The sequence below is a fragment of the Perca flavescens genome, chromosome 4 (genome assembly GCF_004354835.1).
Source record: "Perca flavescens isolate YP-PL-M2 chromosome 4, PFLA_1.0, whole genome shotgun sequence".
NCBI lineage: Eukaryota > Metazoa > Chordata > Actinopteri > Perciformes > Percidae > Perca > Perca flavescens.
This window is the reverse complement of record NC_041334.1, coordinates 19,896,792-19,923,773: the sequence shown is the minus strand read 5'-3', so window position 1 is coordinate 19,923,773 and position 26,982 is coordinate 19,896,792. Positions and strand designations below refer to the sequence as shown.

The following is a 26,982-nucleotide window of genomic DNA, read 5'->3' as shown; positions in this document are numbered from 1 at the left end:
ATAGATTTCTTAATATACACACATAATGGCCCCCTTTGAAAAAATATTGTTCCACAAAATTCATACGTGAAAGTTTTTGTCGCTGTTGAATCAGTGTTAATTGCAAGGGTGTGCATATTGCACATTTGGAGATAATATTGGTGAGAGGGAAACTGTTTAATGATAATTTCAATCCAATTTTAATGAAATTAAATCTTATTTTGTTGGTCGCCACCTGGGAACCTGTTTAAGAACCACAGTGAGATTCATTGACTTAGATTTTGTTGTTATAATTATAACCCTGACTCTGGTTTTGTGTGTTCTGTGTAGGGAGCCCCCGGTAACCGTGGTTTCCCTGGTCAAGACGGTCTGGCTGGTCCCAAGGTGAGTATCAGTTTCTGGAGAGATCTCTTTATTATTTCTGTTGAAACAGAGTATCTGCTCTGAAAGAGAAAATAAACATGGTTACATTTAGAGGAAACAGACCTGGCAGAGGAAGGAAGAGATAAGGACATTAATGCAGCAGTCAGTAGTCACGGGTGTAAATCTGTGAAACTGACAATTAACATATTCCATCTCCTGCATATTGCATTTGGAAATTGCTGTTGACAATGACTTTGTCCTATATTCTTATTGGTTTTCTATTTGTTTTTGACCGCTCCAGTTAGAAAATAACATTTCTGAATCACCTAAGTAACAAAATTGTCACATACTGTCGGACTCATACTGCTTAAAAATCACATCACCATAAACTGTAATTCAATTTCACTCAGTAAACTTTAAATCCAGCCATATAAAAGATAAGTCTCTCACTATTCTATTACTGTAGTGGACTGTAGTGTCATCACAACTTACAATTACGTCTTAGAGAGAGCAAGGAGTCAGCGCTCTTTGGGCTTCAAACTGCCCTGTATACATTACTGTACTTCTCCTTCTTGCCAGAAAATTAATCCACTTTCACACAACTTTAAGGCTCTATGGGTGGTAAGCCTCAGCCGAATAGGGCGGGACTTTTCTTTTATCAGTTGCAGTTGATCCTGTGCACGTGACAAACTCACCAATTTAGCACAAGCTGGGCAAAATGTCCCCAAAACTGAATACTTCCACCTTACGGCACCTTTAAAAAACAATCAGTAGTGACAATAAAACATAAACTATATAAGATCATATTAATTTAGCAAATATCTGGTATTAGTTGTTAAAAGACCAAAACAATTTAGTATATGTTAGGATTATACATGTATAAATATATTGATGAAATACCTAATGGTTTTATAGCTGCAAATTTAATTGATCTATTAACATAGATATTTAGCATTTAAAGGCATAAAACTGAGCTAAAAAGCAAGAGTCATTAGTCGTATCTGACCACGCTGTGGTAAAGGCAAACAAAGATGCCAGTGGATAAAGCACTTAACATGATTTTGGCAAAAGATTTCACTGAGCATTTTTATTGTCTCTGTTGTCCCCGATGATCTCTGAAAGATCATTTTCCACCAATCATAATAAATCAGACAAAACTGCACAAAGTTTTGATATTATGTGTCGATGAGTCACGTATTAATTGGAGTGCCTCTTCAAGGTTCACGCTAAAATCAGATCAGCAAACTTACTAACCCCCCCTTACTAACACCCCTTAGTTAATGAAGTGCATAATACATCGTATTTTCAGTGAAGAGCAAAGAATAAAATTCATCAGCACCCCTGTTTCTTCATCAATGCATCTGAAAATCACGTGCAGGCAGCAGTGACACATGTACTGTAACTCCACCATGTGGCCACAAGATGACAGCATAGCTCAGAACCCATCATGCACTAGTGACCTATATGTCCCATATCCCCAAAGCCAGCAATTCATCTAACATTATCTTCCCCACACAATTTCATTTCTACCCAAATTAATCTGTCAGACTTTAATCTTCTCATTTCCAGCAGGTCAATGAAACTCCTTCGCACCGTTAAAAGGGAAACTTATTTCCTCTGGGGTTTGAGAATTGAAAGAGTCGCCTCCTTTGTGACTGAGTGACCAACCCCTGTTTTATTCTCTCTCTCTCTCTCTCTCTCTCTCTCTCTCTCTCTCTCTCTCTCTCTCTCTCTCTCTCTCTCTCTCTCCTAACACAGGGAGCCCCTGGTGAGCGTGGACCTGCTGGTGCCAGTGGTCCCAAGGGTGCCAACGGTGACCCTGGCCGTCCTGGAGAGTCTGGTCTGCCCGGTGCCAGAGTAAGCACCTCCCTTACTTGTAGTACCACAGATCTGGATGTTGATGAGCTGCAGAATTGCGCTTTAAAACATGCAGAAATAAGGAAATAATAAACAAATTCTAGATGGATTCCAATGTATCTTTGCATTTTAAATACACATTGTGGCTTTGTTAGATGGTTTTGTGGTTATTATACTGGTCAGTGTAAATACAGCAATGTCAGGTGTCATCCATTCTGTGGTAATATTTGAAAAGTATGATACTAATAATACGTATTAAATAGCTGAAGATCTGGGCCAGTCCTAACTGTAATTTAACTCTCAGCCAGACCATACCATTGCTGTCCTGTACAACCAGAGAAAGAATTTAATCAGCAGAGGCCAAGATATCCAGAGTTTTAGTCTCATGTTAAAAAAAACACTGCTTGAACCCTACATTTGCGACAATGCAACTGACTGTATTTTTACATTAAATTCTACCTACCTGATAAACAGTTTAATCTTTCAAGTTCCAGTTTGCAGCACTGGCTCTCTGTTAAAAGAGGACTTCACCCATTTAGCATTGCACCATAACATTGTTGGATTCGCGATGGACAGTTTAAAAAAAAAAAAGGATAAAAAGTGATGAACCAGAGATATCGTCTTTTTTATCCAACACATCCTTCTTCCTTGTCAAACCGGGCACCTACATTACGCACAATGCAACCCGACCTCCGACAACTCGGTCGAAGATTCAGGTGTGTTATGTTAGTAGTGGCTAATGTAGCCTCAAGCTGCTAACCTCCAGAAGATGTCTGATGAACTCACTTCTTTCTAACTCCACACTTCCAGATCTTCTCTCAACTCATATAATAATTTGTAGTTTTCAGACCTAACCGATACTGATTCAAGTGGCACATGAGTAAATTTATTAAACTGTGGCCAGCTCCGTCTGGAGCCACAAAAGGCTTTATGCAACTGTTTTCATATATACAATAAAAATCCCCAAGAGTTGAGTGGAGTTCCCCTTTAACAATTTAAAATCTCTAAACCCAAGCTGAGATAAGCCTAAGAAAACAGTCATGAATGGTTTCCACTGGACAACATGTGTGCTTCTTCCTGGAGTGATATCATTTCCCAACAGCAACACAAGTGGTTGATAATATTTGTGTTCAATCATTGCAGAGGAAGTTCGCACCTGTAGTGAACCGAACCATTAACATCAGTAATCTCAAACATGCTCTCTTTTATGTTCTACATTTCTATCAGTAGGCGTTAAACTGTTGCTTGTTGCACACCGGGCCAATTATAGGTGTAAATTTAGCTTCCCACCATATGTTCCCACCTTTCTTTAGCATGTCCCTGCCTAGAGGTGTCTGATGACTCATGTGGATGTGTCTGCGTTTCTATTCTCCTTCTCTGATAGGGCCTGACTGGACGCCCTGGTGACGCTGGTCCTCAAGGCAAAGTTGGACCTTCTGTAAGTGCACTTTTTTGTTTTGTAATGCTGTTGTTGTGTCTTTGTAAATCAATAAAAAATAATCACACAGCGTGTATCTTCACTCAGTATTAGGGCTGTATGTTTTTTTTTTTCATACAACTTGCAGAACAAACAGGGAGATATTTGTAATTTAAAACAAATTGCTCTCATCACATAATGACACATAAGTGGCTTCATCAAATTTAATTGTAGGAGATTTATCCACCCATTATCCACCGGACTCGTACCCTATCCCCAATTTGTGTTTCAAAAAAGCTCAACTATCTTGTTTTTTTAGAGTGACTAGTCTGTACAGAGCCTCACATAAATATGGTACATAAATGCATTACACACCACAACATGACAACATGAAAGACATCAGATACATCCACATTCATACACACAGACCTGTACACAGACCACCTACACACATGACAGTTAATGGTGAGTTTTGTTGAGTGATGGTATGGCAGAGGGGACAAAGATCCTGCCATAGCATGCCTGTTTTCTGGCCAGGGATCTGTTATCTATGACCAGATGGAAGCAGGCTGAAGAATGTGTTGAGGGGGTACCTGGGGTCATGTGCTATGGCGTGTGCTCTGTGTGTAATAGCTTTGCTGTTGAGGTTTGAGAGGTTGGGTGTGGGGAGGCCAATTCGTAATGTGTGTATGTATCTGTTGCATCACACAGCGCAACACCCCATTTTTGTTAAACTTGAAACACTTTGATATGAAAAGTAGTGCTGAATTTGTTTATGTTTTAATGTTTCTATCTTGGCTTTATTTAAAACATTGTGGTTTACTGACATATTAAGCAGTTGACTGTCTGACTATGATCAGACTGATTATGACTAAGGAATAATTTTATCAGTTATTTCTTTGTTTCCTTGCTTTCCTAGTTTACCCATGTGTGGGTTGTTTAAATATGTATTTATTTATTTATTTATTTAGGAGCAATGAAAAATTCAACAAATTGAGTAAATGTTGCATGCTGGACATTTCTCTGCTCGACCCCACTCCAAACCTCTACACCCAATTACTGCTCTCCATTCCACTTCCCCAGTCTAAATCCATGTGATTTAGCATTTCCATGTCTGGCCCTTACCCCTTATTATCAGACTCATCTTTATACAACAGCATGTTGTCATGGCCACTTGATTGCTTATACTGTTAAGTTTAGTTTAGTTTAGTTTATTAAGGATCCCCATTAGCTGATGCCTTGACGACCAGCTAGTCTTCCTGGGGTCCAACACCACATTTAGTCAAACAACAACAACAACAACAACAACAACAACTGTGTACTACTTCGATTGCTTAATTGTTCTATGTAAAGCATTTTGAGCATTATTTGTAGTTCTTAAATGTGCTCTTTAAATAAATTAACATTAATTTACTTCACCAGGGAGCTTCTGGTGAGGACGGTCGCCCAGGACCCCCCGGTCCACAGGGAGCCCGTGGACAGCCTGGTGTCATGGGATTCCCTGGACCCAAGGGAGCAACTGTGAGTAATTTATGTACATAAAAAGAATAAATTGTGAATGCGTAACCAATATAAAGGTGTTATCTATAGAGTAACAGATGCCCACCTGTTTCAACATAATAGATTTTGGGCCAATAGAACTTGTTTTGTTGTGTTTAAAAAAAAAAAATAAAGTCCCTGAATCAAGAATAGAAACTCCACATGTTCAACAACACCTGCAGTACCGCTGGACAAATTGATGCCATTTGATGTGCACCATCACCTTCACCCTCTCTCCTCTCAAAATAGATGCAGGACCAAGAAAATCAGCAGCGGCTCTGTGACTAACCGCCACATTTTGTTTCTGTTGTGATTAGGGTGAGCCTGGCAAGTCAGGAGAGAAAGGACTGGGTGGAGCTCCTGGTCTGAGAGTAAGTCATTCACCTTTTCTGATGTACTGTCGTTTCAAAATACAAAAAAAAAAACAATCAACAAACAAGTTGATATAACTGAAGATCTTAATGACAGATGATACATATTCACATAAATCATGAATCAAATCAGGTAGATAACATAAAACATTTCTGTTTTGGAATACACAATAGTATTAGACTACTTTTCAGACTCTGAATGTTCATTAGGGGTGTGAATCTTCGCTGGTCTCACGATTCAATTCGATGATTTTCCCGTCAACGATTTGAATTGATTCGATATCACGTTGCGTCACTTCCTTAATATTATTATATATTACTACACATGGTTTTTATCAACAAATTCAAGCAGTCAGATTTATATGAACTCCCCTTTTTATTGCTCTTAAAAAAGGCACTTCCTGAATGTAGCGGAGTCCGAACACAGCAGACAACAAAAGGCAGAAACAAAAAAAGTAACATCAGTAGGCAATGATAGATTATGGTCTGTCACTGCATCGATGCAGAATCGCCCAGGTCCACATCGCGATGCATCGATGCAATGATTAATTTGAACGCCCCTAATGTTCATGATTATTATAATGTTAATCCACAGATTAAATGTAACCTTTTTGCAGTAGGTTGTTTTGTATTCTATGGCTACTGTTTCTGTAGTTCAGCTTCCACATCAGAAGCATGTTGAAAAGCTCAGTTATAGCAATCAGAGGTCTACCTACTTAATAACATCACCTTTGGCCTAACTGTTAAAATCTATCTATTTGTCTGCCCCCTTCCTGCATCTCCCCCCTGCCTCCCTCCCTCCCTCCCTCCCTCGCTTCCTTCCACTCCTCAGGGTCTGCCTGGAAAAGATGGAGAAACTGGCGCTGCTGGACCCCCCGGCCCCGCTGTATGTATCTCTGTCTTCCCCCCCTCCCACTCCATATAGCTTCAACGCTGATATTATCTTCCTCCCTTTACTCAGTCTGCACTTAGAAACAACCTTCTGTATCTAAATTTCCCAGACTGCCTTGTCGATAGCTCAGTCTGGGAAAAAAAAAAAGTCCTTGACACAAATGTCTGGACATTGCAAAATGACATCACCGAATCACATACTTTCAGCTCGTTTAGTTTGTCTTTCATTGCGCTAAACAAATGAAAGCTTGTTTATCATCATTTGTAAAAGAAATCACTAAATTATTCCGGTGTTGTGTACTGATATTAGAGATATATAAATGGCAAATTTAGCAAAATGCTCCCACCATCATCACCATCAAAGTCTAATGTAGTTTATGATCGAAATTGTTCGTGATTATGGATTATGAATAATCTGTTTAGGGCTCTGCTGGAGAGAGAGGAGAGCAAGGACAGCCTGGTCCCTCAGGTTTCCAGGTAAGTCTATCTGCTCAAACCTTTACCTGAAATTTAAAAGTTTATGTGTCAATGCAGCTGTTTCGCTAATTATGGCTGTAAGTGTACTAAAATCAAAAGATTTTTGCTAAATCAATATTCTGTTAACCGACACTGATTTATTGCTGTACATGAATTTGTTATGATTTTTGTTCATGTCTGACTTAGTGTTTGTTTTTGCTTACATCTGTTTCGTTCTCTCTTGTGCTCAGGGTCTGCCTGGACCTCCTGGCCCCCCTGGTGAGGGAGGCAAGCCTGGAGACCAGGTGAGTACCTTCCATTGGTGAAATATAACTCATAAACTCAGTGGTAATACCAGCATTGTTGGGTCATAGGCTTGAAGAGAAGATATTCTAAAAGTTATTTTGGTGGATGCGGTTATCCAAGTTCCTTCACTTGCACCCCTGACAGTGTTAATATCTTTCTACTGAACTGTTAACAGGGCATTGCTTTAAAAGAGCAGGTTTATTATTTCCACAATCATCTTACCATAGAGATCATTTCTGCATCACTGTGAATGGAAAAGTGTAGCATTGAGATGCTATAAGCAGGTCCATGTTCTCTTTAATATACAGTATGTTTTTAAACTTAATACATTCTGTAAATATCTAGCTCTCACTTATCATTTTGAGTTAGCACTGCTGTAACCCAATTTTACACTATAGCTAAATCTATCAGTAGTAGTATTACTAGTTGTAGTATTTCCTCTTTTCAAACAAAGATGACTGATTCTGCATATCTTTTCTATGAACTTATCCTTTCCTCCTGTCAGGGTGTTCCTGGAGAGGGTGGAGCTGCTGGTGCTACTGGACCCAGAGTAAGTTGTCAGTCTCTATTTAACGTTGCTACTGTTTGTTTGACTGACTGATTATCAGACATGTCGCTGATTGTCACTGTGTCACCGTTCAGGGAGAGCGTGGTTTCCCCGGAGAGAGAGGAGCTGCCGGCCCTCAGGGTCTGCAGGGACCCCGAGGTCTGCCTGGAACTCCTGGAACTGACGGACCCAAGGTGAGTCCAGCATTTGGTCTAAAACCAGGAAGAGACTGAAATTATGAAACGTTACCGCCTAAGGTGCATTCACACCACCGGCAAATATTCTACTACCACCAGTTTTCTGATTCACTCTTATCACATGCAGCTGCAGCAGCAACACAATGTGAGCATGTGATTAAATAATAATAACCTCAGGTGTTGTTAACTGAGATGAGTTGAGCTACATTCAGTGTTTTCCCCAAAAAATTAGGTGGTAAGCCCCCCAGATCCTGACATATGTTATTTTATGATTTTTAGTAAGTAGATGACTATATGGTCTGTATGGTGTTTGCTGCACCTATACTCAGTTTTCCTAAAGGTAAACGTCATGTTTTAGAAAAGTGCATTCATTTTGGGGTGTCTGAGGCTGAAGATGATTAACAGGACTGGAAAGCAGAAAAAGATCTTTCTGCTACACCAAGTTTTACTTATTCTTTCACACTAGCCTCTATTTTTTTTTCAGGACTCAAGTAGTTATTCAAATAAAGCAAGAATCACTCTTATGTTGAACTGCTCACAACCAGTGGATATTATACAATTTGTGGCTTTGTTTTAGAGCGCTGACCCTGAATTTAAATGTCCCCTGGTTCAATTCTGGTTGGGGACCTTCGCAGCATGTCACTCCACATCTCTCGCCCCTTATTTCCTGTCATCTCTCTATTGTTCAAATCCACAATAAAGGCATACCTATATACAGCATATACCTAGTCACACATGTATATATATATATATATATATATATATATATATATATATAAACCTGTTATTATATTATTTATAAATAAAGTAAATCGACACAACTGCACTCTGGGCAGAGCTCACAGCGGCTGCAATTCTCACATTTGGTTTGTTATCTGGTCAGATTTTAATCCCAGTTCATAGGGTTTCTTCCTTTAAGGTCACACAGAAGCGGATAGAGAGGATTATAGAGCTGACGTGTTGGGGATGGCGATGGAGGAGGGATGAGCACACAGTTTGTGAACCTTGACTCTGAGAAAGATGCAACACGATTTGTTGCAATGTATTCACAGTCAACATGGAGGATGTGTGAGCCTGGAATAAGGACCTGGAGCCACTTAAAAAAAAAATCAAGCCTGCATTTCCCTCCTTTTTCATGGCTTTTATATGTGGAATTGAGATTTTGTTATGATAACCTCACATCTCTACTTAAAACACAGGATGAAATGACAAATCAAAAGGCAACATGTGATTTCAGATCTGAACTTTGTTCAAATAATTAGTTGATTGTTTTTTCTACACTTAAATTAATAAGATTTGGTCAGCAAAATTGGTAAAAGTTTATTTAATTCCAGCAACTGAACAACCTGTGTCAGGTTAATAATATTCAACAGAGCTGTTTTTTTTTTTATATCCTCTGGTAATCATAAACAGAGCATGCCTAAACAAAGATGGCCATGTGTCTCTTTTGTTGAATAAATAGAAGCCTTCTCACTCTGTGACAGCATTATTTTTATGTTTCTCACTCATATGTATTAAACAGTATGGCACCCTCAGACATCCGTGCAGGTGCTTACACACAGTTATAACGAAGCACCTTTTCTGTCTGCTGTCTTTGCATTACATCCTCTTCATTTATTTCTGCTGCATAATAGGGAGCCATTGGACCTGCTGGTACTGGTGGAGCTCAGGGACCCCCCGGCCTGCAGGGTATGCCCGGAGAGAGAGGAGCTTCTGGCATTCCTGGACCCAAAGGAGACAGAGTAAGTCATGATGGGAAGTGTTAATGACTGAATATTTATAAATTAAATTAGGGCTGGGCAATATATGGAGAAAATCAAATATCCTGATATTCTTGACCAAATACCTCGATATCGAAATTGCGGCGATATTGGGACTATTGGTGCTTTCACAAAATATTAACACATTAAGATTTTTGATAAATAATCCTCAGTAATGTGGACATAATGACTAAGTGGGTAAAGGCAAATAATAGGACAGCTAGAACAGTCTGGTAAGTTCAAAAAATGACATAAATTCACTGTAATGCAGCCTTTAAAACCAGCAGATAACAACGCTTGTATCATAACACGATATTACGATATCCAAAGTTTAAGACGATATCTAGCCTCATATATCAATATCAATACACTATTGATACATTGCCCAGCCCTACATTTAATAAATAAAATGTTCTCTACTTGATTCTAAGATGTTGGCCTATACCCCTGTCAGGTGACTGACTTGTATTTATATTCCCATAGGGTGACCTTGGAGAGAAAGGACCTGAAGGTGCTCCCGGCAAAGACGGTGGTAGAGTAAGTGACTTTCATTGTGATCAACCATAATTTGTCAGTGCGGCAGTAGCTCCACTCATGTATTGCATCATAAATGTTCATTCCTTTAAATCAAAAAAGTTTAAATCTCCATGTATTAATTGTTTTGAGGGCTGATTTCAAAACTAAATGTGCCAAACGTTCAACCAAGTCTTTACACCCTTTTGCTGTTTGCTGTCGCAGGGTCTAACTGGTCCCATTGGTCCCCCTGGTCCTGGTGGCCCCAACGGTGAGAAGGTAAGTGTTACATCATTTTTATTATTGCATAGTTATTGGATAGTTATCACTATAATACTTTCTTATAGTGTTTTTTATTAAACATGGTGTTGAGTTAAATGTGTTACTGTACATGGTTTTAAATTATTGTTGCATATCCAACTGTGTTTGACAGCACATCTATCTGAATGTGTTGCTGATGTGTGATGTGTTCTCTTTCAGGGTGAATCTGGTCCTGCCGGTCCTTCTGGTGCTCCTGGTACCCGCGGTGCTCCTGTAAGTGACACCTTTAAAAAACAGGATGCCATTGTCTCCAAAATAAAGCTTGAAGGAGGATTTTTTTCTGAGATTTACCATTATCAAACCATATTGAATAGCCAATGGTTCTGTAAGAATAAAGATGACAAGTATGAAATAGTAGTTGTCTATGTGAACTAACTTCTGAGTGTTTATTGCCTCTCTTCCTTCCTCTTTCAGGGTGACAGGGGTGAGACTGGACCTCCTGGGCCTGCTGGATTTGCTGGACCCCCTGTAAGTAACAACAACACTGACCAGCACTTAGCTCTGCAGAGGTCTGAAGAGCATGACTCCAAGGCCATGGACTACATGTCAGGGACATGTAGTCCATGGCCTTGTAGTCTTGTTCTTGGTCTGGACATGCAAGCAAGAATAAGAACCTTTATTTGAAAGGTATACTGTAGTTGTCTTTGTAGATTTTCTGTCCAGTCACACATACTTATAATAATTCTTTTAGTTAAGCTATGTAAAGGACAGAAAATAAGAAATAGCATCAAACCAACAGCTTGGCTTTTTAAATATGGCTACATAACACTTAGTGGATGTAGTGTAAATCCAGTTAGAATCCAAAATACATTAACATAAATTAAACCTAAAAATACAAAGGGGTGCGCACTTTAAAAACTAGTAGCCCAAAGCAGGCATAATTATCTCCTCCAGAATTGAAAATAAATAAATATACACAACAGATAACCTCAGCTCCTTGATAATAATCAAATCAAGTTGTTATGTAATTCTTTTATTCTGTAGATTAAAAAAAAACAGATACAAAACCTCCCCTTGTGTTTTGTTACCTGGAAAATGAGACTGCACTTTAATTGATTATTTTCTTTCATCAAAAGAGTCATGGGCTGAGGGATGACAGGCATCAACCTCAATCACAGCTGTTCTTTTTTCAAACCTCCTACCTATTAGTATTATCTGGAAACATTTGGATATCGAATTGTGTTTCCCTTTTAGGCTTCTGTCGTATCTTGACATAATGGCTTGTCTACATCAGTATATTATTCTTTGGAGAGAAATTAGTGTGTAGACGTGACGTTTTTGCATCACTCATCCATTTAGTTCCTCTGAAAGAATCCAGGCAGAAATCAAATACATGTTTTTAATAAGCCACATCCTTCCAAATTAATTTTCATCAGTACTTTTGTGACAACACACTTTATCATACTTTTTCTTTTCTCTAGGTTACGCTATGATTAATTGTTGATTTTTTTTGTCAGGATGAATTACACTACAAGGTGTCTAAATCCTTTATGGTTCACAGCTCACAGACTGTAACATCACAGCTCACCACAAACAAATACATTAAAAATAGACTAAAAACAGCCATAGGTGCTGCATGAAACATCAGCCTCAAATATTTTGACACATTTCTAGACTTTAATTCCTTTTGTAGAATTCGCAATCACATTTTATGTGAAAGAGAAATCATGATAAAAAGAAGAAAAATGAAAGAAAACTCATGCTACAGTTTATACATATATTTCCTCTACAGTAAATATCTACTGCTTAAAAAAAAAAAAGTCTATGTAACCTTTGTTAAACACCAGCCACTGTGGCCACAAGTGCCAATTACACAATAATAGTAAATGCTAAAATGTAGCGCAGCAATAGCAGTAGTAAAGAAGAGTCATAATGTCAGTGAAGTGACTCAGTAGTAGCAGTTATGCAACTTTATCTGTTTAAAGTTTGCTAACATTAACCCTACTGGTCACACCAGACCAAGTATGATCTTATTAGCAAAACCCTGAGTAATAAATTAAGCATGAGTATGTTTTATTGTTCATGAATTCACCTCTTTATTTATAAGAAAAATAATGTTATTTCTTTGTTCAAAAGTTACATAGTCTTACTTTAAAGGTTCCATATTATAGTTCAAATCTTAAGTGTAGAGTAACGTTGAGTAAGTGTAGAGTAAGTGTTGTAATGTGTCTTGGCTTCTTATTGGTACTGATTCGATTGGGATTCAAAGCAGACATTTTTATATGCATTCTGCCATTTACTATTGCACTTCCACAACGTTGGGAGGCAGGAAAGAGGCACATTTTAACAATTAAAAAAAGCAGCAGAGGAAAAGATATCCTGACTTTTATTTCTTAGTTTAGGTCAAGCTGTACATAGCCCATAATGCAACTCAATAGCATCTTTCCAGAACCACAGAAGACATTATATAATTGTTTTCACCGGCTGACTAGTACTAACTATGACTAGTAAACTGACCTTTATGTGTTAAATCAATGGTGTGGCCCCTTAACCAAATTTATTTTAGGGAACCAAGAAGCATCACCCTCAATTTTAAACAAATATAAGCATTTGTTGTGTTAATGGCTGGCATATTTCATTCATTAAACTGTTTCTCTCTTTTTATTTCAGGGTTCTGATGGTCAACCAGGAATCAAGGGAGAGCAGGGAGAATCTGGACAGAAGGGTGACGCTGGTGCCCCTGGACCCCAAGGACCCTCTGGTGCCCCTGGACCTGCCGTGGGTGTTTTGGACTTTGCCTAAGCCCTAAATAATGAGGGGTTATACCAACTGTTGTTTGATGATGATGTTTGCAGCTTAGTGAAGTTTTATTTTTAACAATCAAAACCATTTTACAACAGCAAGGCAGACACAGATTTTTTTGTGTGTCTGTTTTGTGTATGTCTCTTTTATGAGAAGAGAAAAATGTTATCTATGCTTAAATTGGCATACAAATTCCTCTTTTTTTTTCATCAAGTCAGAATGAAAGCCATCTTCGTCACTGATTCTGCCACACCACAGGCAGAATAAGAGTAGCTGAGGCAGACAAAGCCCCCACTGAACCACACAGATTCAAACAACATTTCAGAGCAACTGAAAGTGTTTTAGATGAGTTATTTATTAAACATAAAGTAAATCAGACAGTAATGTGCAGTATGTTTTCTGTTTCAGGGTCCTACCGGTGTTTTTGGACCTAAAGGCGCTCGTGGTGCTCAAGGACCTCCTGTAAGTGACCTTTTGAAATTATCTTAATCTTTAGCAGTGTGTTACTTTAGTCTAACAGTAGCACATGTTCTAAGATTATTTCTGGCTTTGTCTGACTTAAGCTTTCTCTTTCAGGGTGCCACTGGTTTCCCTGGAGCTGCCGGCCGAGTTGGACCCCCTGGTCCCAATGTAAGTTTACCACTACACCCAACCACCTTCACCCACTTGGCTGGGTCCATACTCCATACAATAGATTAATATATATGGCATGATGATATTAATACATATTTTCTTTCTTTCACTGATTGTTTGACAGTTACATACAAGGTACAGCAGAACAGATACAGGAATATTTTCAAAATGCCATGTGACATATTATCACCTAAGAAGCATTTTTAATTTGCACCCATGAAGCATTTGTTCTTGCAGTTTCAACAGCTTCACATAACCAAAGCCGTATGTCTGACACAGTGGGAGTTGTTGTAGTTTGATCAGAATATTTTTACAGACTTGCTAAAAGGAGGTGCAACATATTGTGAAAAACAAGTGTTATCCTGTAAGCCTGCTAAAAGAGACATGTGTTTTTAAAAGTAATTTGAAGGTGCACAGATGCCAAGGGGCTCATTAAAATAACAGAAACCTAACATCTGTGTTTCAACAATCCTGCCGGCTCTGTAAACATAATGTGTGGATGTATAGAATTGACGGGTATGACATTGTAATGTTATTTCATTTCATTTTGTGTATGTTAAGTCATCCTTCTCACATGTTCTAGGGTAATCCTGGACCTGCTGGTCCTGCCGGCCCTTCCGGTAAAGATGGACCCAAGGGTGTGAGGGGAGATGGTGGACCCCCAGGCAGACAGGGTGACGCTGGGCTCCGCGGTGCTGCTGGGGCTCCTGGAGAGAAGGGAGATGCTGGAGAGGACGGTCCCCCTGTAAGTCTGTCATACTTTAATCATATTACTCTGTAAATTACTAGATACTTTTACATAATCTGTAACTTAATGGCCTTGTGATGCTTGAAATACGACTCCATCTCTCCAGCACTCACGTATTTAGCCAGTCTCTGCACATCTCCTTGAACACCCTCAAGGTGAGCACAGGTGTGCATTATAGACAGAAGAAAATTGTTTGTTTGTTTTCTACATTTCTGTCGACTTACGTACGTAGCTCTGTCAGCCCCAAATAACCAGTTTTATGGACAGCAGCCGTGCACACTCTCCATTAATACACAGAGCTGTCAGTGTCCATCACTGAATGTAATAGAAGACCAAGACATAATATGACAGCCCAGGGCAGCACAAGCCCAGTGACAGACTAATGACAGGACCCCAGACTTTTACCTTGCATACACTCAGTGCTACACACACACACACACACACACACACACACACACACATATACACACCCGTCATAACGCATGACCAGTCCTGTCAAGATAATGACACATATCACAGATGATCGCATACTAAAAATGAAGATAGCTGCTGTATTGATACTCTTCTCAAGTATAAAGTACTTATGAAATCTTGTACCACTTGAATCAACACATCAAAGTCTTTGTCAGTTAAAGGATCAGGTGTTTATTGTGAAAATGGGTTCAGGGAGCTATCCCTGTTGCCGTGCAGGACATGTGGACTGTGGTGGTGTGGATGAGGTAGACCAGAGAGGTGATGGAGAGATTGGTGTTGATCTGTGTTCCTGCTGCAATTGGAAGTAGTAAAATCTCAGGCGGAGCGGATGATATATATATATATATATATATATATATATATATAGATATAGATATATAGATATATAGATATATAAATCAAGTAAAGAATCCAAATGTATGAACAGAATTAAGGAAAGAACAGAAAACTTACTCAAACACAATCATAAAGTTGACTAGCTTTGCAGTCTTTTGTAGTAAGCACTGTATGTCTATACTTGGTGACTTCAAGGATCTTCTGGGTACCTGGATATATATATATATATGGATTAAATAGCGGGATATTGTGTTTTCATCCCTGAGCCTTAAGATAAGATAAGATAAGATAACGTATAGAGGTGCTGGTAGCTATTTTTGTTATGTCCATCAGAGCCAGGCTAGCTGTTTCCCCCTGTTTTCAGCCTTTATGCTAAGCTAAGCTAACTGCAGCTGACTGTTGCTTCATCTTTATGTACAGACATGAGAGTGCTTTGCACATTGAATAAGCGCATTGCCCAAGATGTTAAACTATTTCTTTAAGATGCAGTTGCCCTCCTGTGTTAAATACAGTCTACTAATTGCTAATTGGCTTTAAAAGAAATCACACAACCATAATTAAACAATACCAAATTATTTGGCTGTTGATGCATTTACAACATTTACCAACTTTTACTTTAACAATTCATTCTCTTTTCTCCCTCTCAGGGTCCCCTCGGTCCTTCAGGTCCTCAGGGTTTGGCTGGTCAGCGTGGTATCGTGGGTCTGCCAGGACAGCGTGGTGAGAGAGGTTTCCCTGGTCTGCCTGGACCTTCTGTAAGTAACATACTGTTTGTCTAATGTGGGTCTTTGACTTAACAACTTTTTTCGTAATGACTTTTTTGGCGACCAGCATTATTCTAAATGTGTACACTTTAGAAAAGCCAATAAGCTGTTGTGGCATCCTACCCAGGTACAACACCTGAAAACCAAAGTCAATCTTTATTATTTAGAATTTGTTTCATGCTATCTCTGAGAAATCGCAGAGTATTCCCAATTAAACTTTCTCCATGACACTGAGTTGGTTGATTTCCATTGCCTGTTATTTAAGTTTTCCCACTCTTTTATTATATGATATGATATGATAATACATAGTTTTCCTTGCTTTCCAACTTTTCTTTTATGTAGGATTGTGTTCACCCCCATTCTTGAAGACCCTTCTATAGTTTAGAAATAGTTCTGAGACACAGGTCTGCTCTTAATGTTGAAATAAAAACTCCTAATATACCAGTTCCAGATCTTGATTTTTCCAGATCTTCTTTGATTCCTTATTTAGTCTATTTATTTAGATAGTGAGAAATGGCCATAAAACTTTCCCAGAGCCCAAGGTGGACTCTTTAAATAAAATATATAACAATTCAATTCACAATAATAGAGCTGAAACAATTAGTAGATTAATCAATTAAATATTGACCCAAGCATCCAACTGATAGACAGAATATTATAGCAATTATTTTGATAATTGATCACTTAAATCATACCCAAGTTTCAGCTACGTACTTATTTGTGTGTATTTTCTGCTTTTCTTTGTCTTATGTGATTGTAACTCGAAATTCTGCAACTAAAGAAAAGTGTCTATTTGCTTGTCTTTTATTTGGCAGATTAATTGATACTTAAAAGAATTGTTAGTTGCAGCCCAACATAAAACTGTAATATAATATAGTAAAAATGGAGAAAGGAGGTCAGTCCTCACAGTTGAGAGACTGGAACTCACAAATATGTGACTTTTGTGCTTCATGAAAGATTAATTGATGATCAGAATTGTTGTCGATTATGTGTCTGTCAATCAACTAAGTGTTTTAGCGCTAGAGCTAAGTACTATGACTCTTTGTCTGATGTCAGTCTTTTACTGCTTTTATTGAGTGACATCCTGTCAACTGCTGACCCTAAATAACAAAAGAGGCTGTCAACTAAATACATATTCATGAGTCAGAACTAGAAGCACAATGCCTAATGTTTTGTCACTGTCAGTACTAGAGAAAGAAGACACAGACAGGCTCTGGACTGTCAGTCTGCTGTGGCCTAATTAGATCACAGTCACATCACATGAGAACAGCCAGGACATTTCTCCCTGTGAACTGAGTCCATTTGATGTACAGTATGACATGTAACAGGAAGGCTCCCCTGCTCACATCTCACATTATTCTATGTGTGACATGAACCATGTCCCCAACTTACAGCATCTCAGTGGGCATGCCTTTTCTATTAATTATTCATCAGTACGCATGAAAGGAATGCCCAGAAAGAAGTGGGGCTGGCATAACTCACCCAGGAATGATCCAAGCAGAGAATATGCTTTAAATAGCAGAAGGGAAGTTTTGCCATATTATATTATTTATCCTTAAATTTGATGATTTTCATTCAAATACATAAATTCAATTTCCAGAAAGTGTGAGGACAATGTACTCTGGCAATCAGTTGTCATCTGGCTTGGTCATGGATACATTTCAAATTGGCTGTGTATTAGATAATTGATGATTTCCTCCTTCATTAAGACGTCAACATGAATCTTTACAACACCTGACTGGACAAACACACCATTGCCAGAGCTGTGATTGGTCTTTTCTTCCAATTTGACCAAAAGCTGTTTTTAAGTAAAGGAGAAGATGAGGAGATTAATAGGCCAAGCAGTTGCACAATCATGCTGTATTTTATACAGTATTATATTCATTTTATAAAAATTTATAGAGCAGCCTATTGGTATATAATGATGTGGTGTCAATTTTTATTTTTATTTTACCCAGTGAACATCTGATTGGGATAGAGATGTCCTTTTCAATAAATTTGTGGTTTGGAGTCAGTGTGCAGCCTTTCCAAATAGATATGAAGAAATTAATCATCCAAGCAGTTGCAAAAACATGCTGGTTTTATATACTGTATAACACAACCAGGTTTGGTTTCTGGTCTAACTCAATATCAGAGTGGTTGTATTCAGACTTTAATTGGGCAGCAAAAGCTGAGCTTTTAATATGTAGACTGGCTGTGCAAAAATAAACATTGACATAAATGTCATTGTTGTCATTGTGGGAAAAACCTGCAAAATGGATTAACACCATGAGATTTTGCTGCTGTTCTGTTCGACTATAGTTATGTTAAGTTTAGCAGGTCTTCATGGCAGGAGTCACTGCTGATTTGACAGAATTCAACAAATGTAAAAAGCATGTCCTCATCTCCATCTGAGAACTCAAAATATCGGATTCCTGGTGATATCTAACCTCAGTTGTTTATTGTAGTGTTTCCAAAAACAGAGATTCACTGGGATGTTAGACTGAATATATAGTTACAGAAGTGTGAGTGGAGGTATCAGTGTATGAATTACATGATGAGATGTATTTCCAGGTAATACAAGATGTCTTATAATTTAACTAATTAAGTTTAAGTGCAGTACTGAGTCCTCCTCTCCTCTCTTCTCTCAGGGTGAGCCCGGGAAGCAAGGAGCTCCTGGTGGCAGCGGAGACCGCGGACCCCCTGGACCTGTTGGACCACCTGGACTCACTGGACCTGCAGGAGAGCCTGGCAGAGAGGTCAGAGAGTGGGCAACACACAGCATGTGTGTGTGTTTGGATTCACATTTGCCACATTGTATTTATTCTTTTCACATCCTGTGACTGAAATGGCAGAATTTCGATCTGGAGGCCAAGTCGATTAAAATTCACTGCTATTTGCATCACGTATTCAATTGCATTGTATCTATACCGAATAATCAATGTGTTGTGTCAGAGCAGGGTTCATTATGCAGAGGATCAGTATTCAATAGGACATCTGGCTTGGTGGAGGGGGAAGTTATTAACATTTAATATTGTCATCTGACAGGGCAATCCTGGATCTGATGGACCTCCTGGTAGAGATGGTGCTACTGGAACCAAGGTGAGAAAAACACAATCACGCTACATAAGATATGCTGAGTCGAAACCTCCATGTTGTAGGATGCTGTATCTTTTCTGTGTTGAAGGTTTCTTAACAGTCCGTTCATAAAGATGCTATTACTCGTGACAGGGATAATGCTATAATCCTTTGAGATTTGAATTGCATTAGTGACAGGAATGCATTTAACGTGATTCCCACACTGATGCATTTGCTAGAGTTCATCTGAAACTGTCTTTTTTATTCAAATACCCAATCAGAATCTGAGTTCATACATAGTAAGTCTGTACACAAAGGAAGTTAACATTTACAACATTATAATGATCTCAATACAGCGCAGACTAAAGGTAGACAGCAGTATGTGCGTATCTTTTCTGACATGACTGACCTTTGTGCTGATGTGCTGCAGGGTGAGCGTGGTAACACTGGTCCTGTTGGTGCTCCTGGAGCTCCGGGCGCACCTGGTGCTGCCGGCCCAGTTGGCCCCACTGGCAAACAGGGAGACCGAGGAGAGTCTGTGAGTAGTAACTCCAACATGAGTAACATTGTCTTTAAAAAAAAAAAAAAAAAACAGGGATGTTGTGTCTTTCCTAGGGAGAAGGTTGTTTATCTCTGTTAAGTAAAGAGCATCATTTATAAAAGGTGAAGCTGTAACATCACCGCCTGCTTTTGTTTTTCTTTCATAGGGTGCACAAGGACCTTCTGGACCTTCAGGACCTGCTGGAGCCAGAGGAATGCCTGTATGTTTCTTTCTAAACATGAACACACACACACACCTGCACGCACAGTTTTGAGTTCCAACAAAAGTAAAAAGCAGAATTAGTGTATCCATGCGAAACTGAAATCAAGCCTCAAAGGTCAGTCTGTCTTTTCTAAGACGATATTGTTCGGTGAACACACTATGGCTTCTAAAGCAACAGAAAACCAAAACATTTTTCCTAATGAGGTTGTTGTCCACTTGTTCTCAGGGACCCCAAGGACCCCGCGGTGACAAGGGTGAGGTCGGAGAGTCCGGTGAGCGAGGACAGAAGGGACACAGAGGCTTCACTGGTCTGCAGGGTCTGCCCGGACCTCCGGTAAGCATTCCGAATGAATGTAAATCTGTCTTTGTGTTCAGGATATCTGCATTTCATGACACTTATCCAGATTCAGGTTGCATTCATTTAATTAATTGTATCATTAGAATGATTGTTATATAGTGCTGGGAAGTAAGTTAAGACCTTTTTAAGACCGGTATTAAAAAGTCTTACATTTAACTTGGTGAATGCTGCAGAAACCCTGATGTATGAATGTAATCATTATCTGTTTAGGGTCAAGCTGGAGACCAGGGTGCTACTGGACCTGCTGGACCTTCTGGACAAAGAGTGAGTGCTAATGCTGCCAACATACCTGATTGTTATAAAGAAAACAACTTTGGACTATCACTTCAAAGACTAATGAAATATGTTTCTTAACATGCAGTCTTTAGTCCTTAACATCAACGTCTCCATATGTGTAGGGACCACCTGGACCGGTTGGCCCTGCTGGAAAGGATGGTGGAAACGGTCTGCCAGGACCCATTGGACCCCCTGGACCTCGTGGTCGCAGTGGAGAGACCGGTCCCTCTGTAAGTACCCACAACAACAGTTACATATATCTTCTTGTTTTTTTTATGTAACTGTTAGTTACAACCCTACATTGTGCAATATCTTACACATAGAATATATCTTTATTGTCATTGTTTTCAACAACGAAACACAGTTAAGGAGCTCTCAATATGACAGATAAATCAAAGACAACAGAAATATAAAATTTAAATAGTAAAATATAAAATAACAACAAAATAGAAAAATACACATATGTTACATGCATGTAACCAATTATGTATTCAGGAATTCAAAACCCTCAGCATTGTAAAATATTCATGTTGAGAGTCTGTGAAACAGTCTGACTGCAAAAAGCCCACCACATAGTATCATCATGAGTACCAGGTCTAAGTCATGCTGTTACGTTGCTGGGTATGAACTGAACACAGCGCTATTCCCCAGCTCATACAGTATATATCCCATATAATGCGACCTGCTAATATGCATCACTAAGTTATCTTTTTAAATAGAAAAAAAAAAAAAAAAAACATTAAAGGTCAAATTAAAAGGGGTCTAAAACAACTGAATAAGATGTCGCAAGGATTCCAGTTATAACCCTTCCATCTTTCTTCTTTTCCTCTCAGGGTCCCCCCGGAAACACCGGACCCCCTGGTCCTCCCGGTCCCCCTGGCCCTGGCATCGACATGTCCGCCTTCGCTGGTCTGGGTCAAACTGAAAAGTCCCCTGATCCTCTCAGGTACATGAGGGCCGACCAGGCTTCCGGAAACCTCCGTCAGCACGATGCTGAGGTCGACGCCACTCTCAAATCTCTCAACAACCAGATTGAGAACATCCGCAGCCCCGAGGGATCCAAGAAAAACCCGGCTCGCACCTGCAGAGACCTGAAGCTCTGCCATCCTGACTGGAAGAGCGGTGAGTGACACCCAGAGGTATTGGTCAAATTGGGGCGAGATGATGAAGTAGGTAGAAGAATGGGGGACATTTTATACGTTGGCAGCTCAAGTTTGGTGAAGTCAAGATTTAGTGTTTGAATGTGACTGATTCGGAGCCTGTTTTTGAGATATCCCATTCACACAATATTCCATAACATAACATTTCAATGATTATCAGGTTTTTTTATGCACCCAAAGAGGGGGTATAATATGAAGCTGATTGACTTTTTTTTCTCTGTAGGAGAGTACTGGATTGATCCCAACCAGGGTTGCACCGTCGATGCAATCAAGGTCTTCTGCAACATGGAGACAGGAGAGTCCTGCGTCAGACCGAAGCCTGCCAGTATCCCTCGCAAGAACTGGTGGTCCAGCAAGAGCAAGGACCGCAAACATGTCTGGTTCGGAGAGACGATGAATGGAGGTTTCCACGTAAGTGGCACCATGTTTTTTAATCAGTTGAGATGAAACATACCTTCCTCTACTATTAGTAATGTAATGTAATCACAGAGCGCATTTTATTGGAAAGTCTTTTTTATACAAAGAAATCAGGGAATGTTTGATTTTCATTTTGATTATCGGCCTCTGTCAATGTGTGTTAGGGATCAGCTCTAGCCCTCGTGACCTCGTAATGATAATGGGTGTACATAGATAACAGTTTCTCTAAAAACAATATATAATCCTTACTCGTTATGAGGAACAGTTCAAATATAAAAAAAAACAGCATGCAACAGCCATAGTAACTGAGATATATTCTCACTTCCTCTTCCTTACCTGCGGCCCAATGCAGTTCAGCTATGGTGATGATAGTCTGGCACCCAACACGGCTGCCATTCAGATGACTTTCCTGAGACTGCTGTCCACCGAGGCTTCTCAAAACCTCACCTACCACTGTAAGAACAGCGTGGCCTACATGGACGCCTCAGCGGGCAACCTGAAGAAGGCTGTGCTGCTGCAGGGCTCCAACGACGTGGAGATCAGAGCCGAGGGCAACAGCCGCTTCACTTACAGCGTGATGGAGGACGGCTGCACGGTAAGAGTGGACAGATTCAAGACGCATGTACACTACACACAATATTTCATGTAAATATACATGCATGTACTTAATCGGAACATAAGGATACTTAAATTGGTACACAATTCACTTTCTCTTCACGACAGACATTAACCACTGTCTCTCTTACACTCTGGTGTTCACTCAACTCACCAAGCCAATTTCATTCTTTGCAATTTTGTAGTAAGTCATAGGTCATTTAACAGCTGTTGTGATTTTTCCCTCTGCACAGAAACACACGGGACAGTGGGGCAAGACAGTGATCGAATACAGATCGCAGAAGACCTCTCGTCTGCCCATTGTAGACATTGCCCCCATGGATATTGGAGGAACAGACCAGGAGTTTGGAGTCGAAGTCGGAGCAGTCTGCTTCTTGTAAAGAACGAGGGAATGAAAAGAAGAGAAAGAAGAAGTGGAAATTTGAAAGAAATTAAATGAAAGAGGAGCACACTTCAGAAAAAGAAAAATCAAGACACTTTTTTTAAATGGGACTTTTTTTCTAAGTAAAAAGTGCTTTTTCCAAGTCGAACTCCGTAGGATATCTGCACTGAATGGCACCAGCAACTGTCATCTGTGATTCATCCAGCATTGTCACCTTGCCCCCCCCCCCCCTCCCATGGATACCGAGCACTACCCAAAATCTCCCCACTACCCTGGGTGGACAGCAACCCCCCCCCCCCCCTTCCTTGAACAAGAAAGAGGAAGTATGAGGAGAGTACAGGAACATACCAGGGAACTAGAGAGAGAAAATGTGTTGGTGTTATTTATTTATTGTTTAGGTTTGGGTCCCATGTGTGGTAGGACTGAGTTTGTTGCTAAGTAATAAAAAGCCCACTTACACATAATAAAAAAAAAAAAACATATCCACCAACTTCCTCTCCTACTTCCTCCTCTTTTCTAATCACCCCATCACTCTTTTGTCATATCAACTAAAGCATACATATCTCTTTGAAACCAAAAATCTAGCTACATAGAAAGTGCAGGTGTTCCTATTTCTACCACCACAGAGTGTATCAAAAACCTACTGTGTATTATAATAAAAGTCATTGGTGCTATTGTTGTAAAACAGTCTGTATTTTTTAACAACCAGATACTCATATATAGTGACTTGTATATATGTATATATATGTATCTGTGTGTATACATATATATACAGTTTCTCAGAGAGAGCATTTCACCCTGGGATTTTGGATTTCAGGGTGATGAATGTCCTTGCCTCGCCCAACCCTCCTGCTTCAACCCACGTGTGTTATCAACCGTGCCCATGATGACTTTTTACAATCATGGCATGTCCAATTTGGATTTAATTTTCTTTTTAGTTTAGTTTTGATATTTTAAAGCTACCTCACACTAAAAAAAAACTCAACAAATCAAACTGAGGCCTTCTCCCCCTAAAGCTTTTTATACAAACCCTGTATTTTAATATTAATATGACCAATAGAAGCTTGGTCATGAAAGCCCAGTCTGCTGCCCCCCGCCCGCCTCCATTTGCTTTGACCTTTGACCCCCACCCCTCTCTACTTCCCACCATCAAACCCCTCACACAGGGTGTGCCCTCTGCCCCGGTGTACACACTCTCTCTCACACACACATACACACAAAGTTGAAGAGATTCAGGGTGTGTTTGACTTTGTTGCTCCAGTTCTACAGCCAGCGCAGAGGGCTTGTTTGTGTGAGGTTGTGTATATTTTTTATTATTAATAATAGTATTATTATTAATAATAATAGCATTATTATATTATTATGGTCATGACTTGTTTTTGTTACGTTTTAATTAATGTAAATTGGAAATAAAAGACAAAACCAAGTAACAGGCTGAAGTTGCTTTTTATTTATACCCTGTTTTGTTCTCCCCCGTGTTGAAATATCTGGGCCAGTGGTTTTGACTCTTCCGCAAGGAAGAAAAAAACATGTCACTGTTCCCTGCTGCCACTGTGTGTTTTTGTGGTGATATCCAGATATATTACAAGGGGGAGAAACACCTCAGATTTCAAGAAAGGGCAGTGGAGAGAATGAGTGTGGGGGCATTTTGATTTTGTTGATGGTGATTTGTGAAAAACAAAGAAAAAGTTAAAGGTGGAGGTGGTGAAAGTTCATATCATGTACTTTGATATATGTAAAATAGTTTTTCAATCATTTCCTTTTGTTTAAAGCATGGTAGAGTAGAAATAGGAACACTGCCAACCATGATCAGCTCATTCTGTGAATTGATAGTTTCCTGTACTTCTACTACTTCTCTTCATCATCTTGCCTTTTTTCAACCTACAGTAGCAATAAAAGGTAGAAGCATTTCTATGAACAAAGTAAAGCAACGTTTGTTTTATTTTTTATATATTTGTTGTTGGTTTTTCCTAAAAGAACTTTTCAATTGATCACGTATTATTAAATGTAATGGTTTCCAATCTATGACTTTATCCTTGTTTGAATAATTATTGGCATACAAAAAAACAGAAGTTAAAACAAAGCACTGGGACAGAAATACATCACCAATAAAAGACAATACCTACAGAAGAAAACTACACACAGAGGGCATGCTTGGTTCTTGAGTTTCGGGTTATCACAGGATCACTGTACCTTGTTATGAGCCAAAGTGGGTTAGAGATAGTATTAATGGTTAGATATTCATTTAGGGAAACTGAACTTTGATACATCAACATTAGATGTATGATTTGTGACAGACAGATAACATTCAGGAAATATTCTGATTATGTAAATCTACACAGTGCTTCACAAGTTGATCCACTAACAGAACAAATATCAAATTCTTATTCCAATCGTTTGGCCTGTGGTCTACCACCTGAGACCAGGTTTTATGGAGCAGTTATAATAACAATATTAACATTGTTGTACTAAAGTTTTAACTGATTCTAGCGCTAATACACAGTATTTATACTGTATTTATAACAACACAAACTTCAACCAGTCTTTCTCTGCAAATTAAAAAGCACACACCACATTAAGCAAGTTACAGCACACATAAAGTTGTCTTATTCTAGGTTTCGCCTCAGCCCAGAAGCGATAAAATGGGGCACAGCACTGCACAGCAATCTATGAACACTTAGAAGGTTGTAACTGTACACTTTGATCTGTCACAGATTAAAGACACACAAATAAAGTACTTGGACACAGTGGTGCTTTGAGCTAAATGCTAACATTAGCATGCTAACATGCTCACATTGACAATGCTAACATTCTTATGTTTAGCAGGAACAATGTTTGCTAAGACCATCTTTGTTTAGTGTGTCAGCATGCTAACATTTAACATAAACACAAAGTACAGTTGAGTGTGATGGGAATGTAATTAGTTTTGAGAGAGGCCTTTTAGTTTCCAAATGTAACGTGAAGAATGACAAATACTCATACATTAACCACAATGAACCCTCCCTCAGAGAATAATGCCAAAGTAAATATGAAATTAAAACAGGTGGCTGTTAATCCAGTCAGGAGTGGTCCCATATTCAGTGCACGTACAGTATACAAGTCAGGAATGGCATTAATCTTAAAATAGAAGGCAATTAATGTACTGAGGAAAGGATTCCATTTATTATCTAAGTGTTTTTGCTTATTTTAACAGTGGCTTAAAAATCAATTATGACAAAAGTCTATGTGGAAAATGTGAGACAGAACTATTTGTATGCACCAATCAGTGCAGGACTGAAAAGCAGGACTCAAGATTAATTAAAGCTAAACTAACAGCTTCTCTCAAGATAACAGGCTACATTAATCTAATTTATGCCAACAATTTCTAAATCTGGCTGAAATTTTGTTGTACCAATCAGTGACAAGCTGTGTATACACTAAGCTGTCCAGATATTTAAGAAGTGATTGCTGCAGCTTGGAGACAAAACAGTTCACCTCCAGCTCTAATTGCTTCCTGAGAGTAAATTTAGATCAGCAGTTCTCCATTTGCACAGAAACCACTGGCTTTGTGACCGTGTATTGGGAAAGGCTTAAATAGCATCTGTGCAAAAAAAATAATAATCGAAGTATAAATGGCCCATAGCAATGCACAAAAACTCCACATATGCACAGACACAAAATGAAACAGGCAATTAGATACGGACACACATTTGAGTTTGCACACTCTCCTTTTCGACCTGATACAGTTGATCCAGCTGATT

General features: G+C 39.1%; 1 protein-coding gene across 1 annotated transcript in view; it reads left to right on the top strand.

Annotated features, from left to right (window-relative positions):
- col2a1b (collagen, type II, alpha 1b) overlaps positions 1–23,927 on the top strand; it is a 48,803-nt gene extending 24,876 nt beyond the window's left edge. Inside the window, exons 24-54 of the mRNA XM_028575549.1 lie at positions 310–363; positions 2,101–2,199; positions 3,584–3,637; positions 5,039–5,137; positions 5,473–5,526; positions 6,359–6,412; positions 6,841–6,894; positions 7,125–7,178; positions 7,685–7,729; positions 7,822–7,920; positions 9,558–9,665; positions 10,167–10,220; positions 10,422–10,475; positions 10,677–10,730; positions 10,932–10,985; positions 13,128–13,235; positions 13,668–13,721; positions 13,836–13,889; positions 14,476–14,637; positions 16,098–16,205; positions 18,845–18,952; positions 19,242–19,295; positions 19,702–19,809; positions 19,979–20,032; positions 20,261–20,368; positions 20,603–20,656; positions 20,791–20,898; positions 21,502–21,790; positions 22,052–22,239; positions 22,598–22,840; positions 23,094–23,927. Of these exons, the coding sequence (XP_028431350.1) occupies positions 310–363; positions 2,101–2,199; positions 3,584–3,637; positions 5,039–5,137; positions 5,473–5,526; positions 6,359–6,412; positions 6,841–6,894; positions 7,125–7,178; positions 7,685–7,729; positions 7,822–7,920; positions 9,558–9,665; positions 10,167–10,220; positions 10,422–10,475; positions 10,677–10,730; positions 10,932–10,985; positions 13,128–13,235; positions 13,668–13,721; positions 13,836–13,889; positions 14,476–14,637; positions 16,098–16,205; positions 18,845–18,952; positions 19,242–19,295; positions 19,702–19,809; positions 19,979–20,032; positions 20,261–20,368; positions 20,603–20,656; positions 20,791–20,898; positions 21,502–21,790; positions 22,052–22,239; positions 22,598–22,840; positions 23,094–23,240 (2,937 nt within the window). The 3' untranslated portion in view covers positions 23,241–23,927. The remainder of the gene's footprint in view (positions 1–309; positions 364–2,100; positions 2,200–3,583; positions 3,638–5,038; positions 5,138–5,472; positions 5,527–6,358; positions 6,413–6,840; positions 6,895–7,124; positions 7,179–7,684; positions 7,730–7,821; positions 7,921–9,557; positions 9,666–10,166; positions 10,221–10,421; positions 10,476–10,676; positions 10,731–10,931; positions 10,986–13,127; positions 13,236–13,667; positions 13,722–13,835; positions 13,890–14,475; positions 14,638–16,097; positions 16,206–18,844; positions 18,953–19,241; positions 19,296–19,701; positions 19,810–19,978; positions 20,033–20,260; positions 20,369–20,602; positions 20,657–20,790; positions 20,899–21,501; positions 21,791–22,051; positions 22,240–22,597; positions 22,841–23,093) is intronic.
- Positions 23,928–26,982: the final 3,055 nt, after the last annotated feature.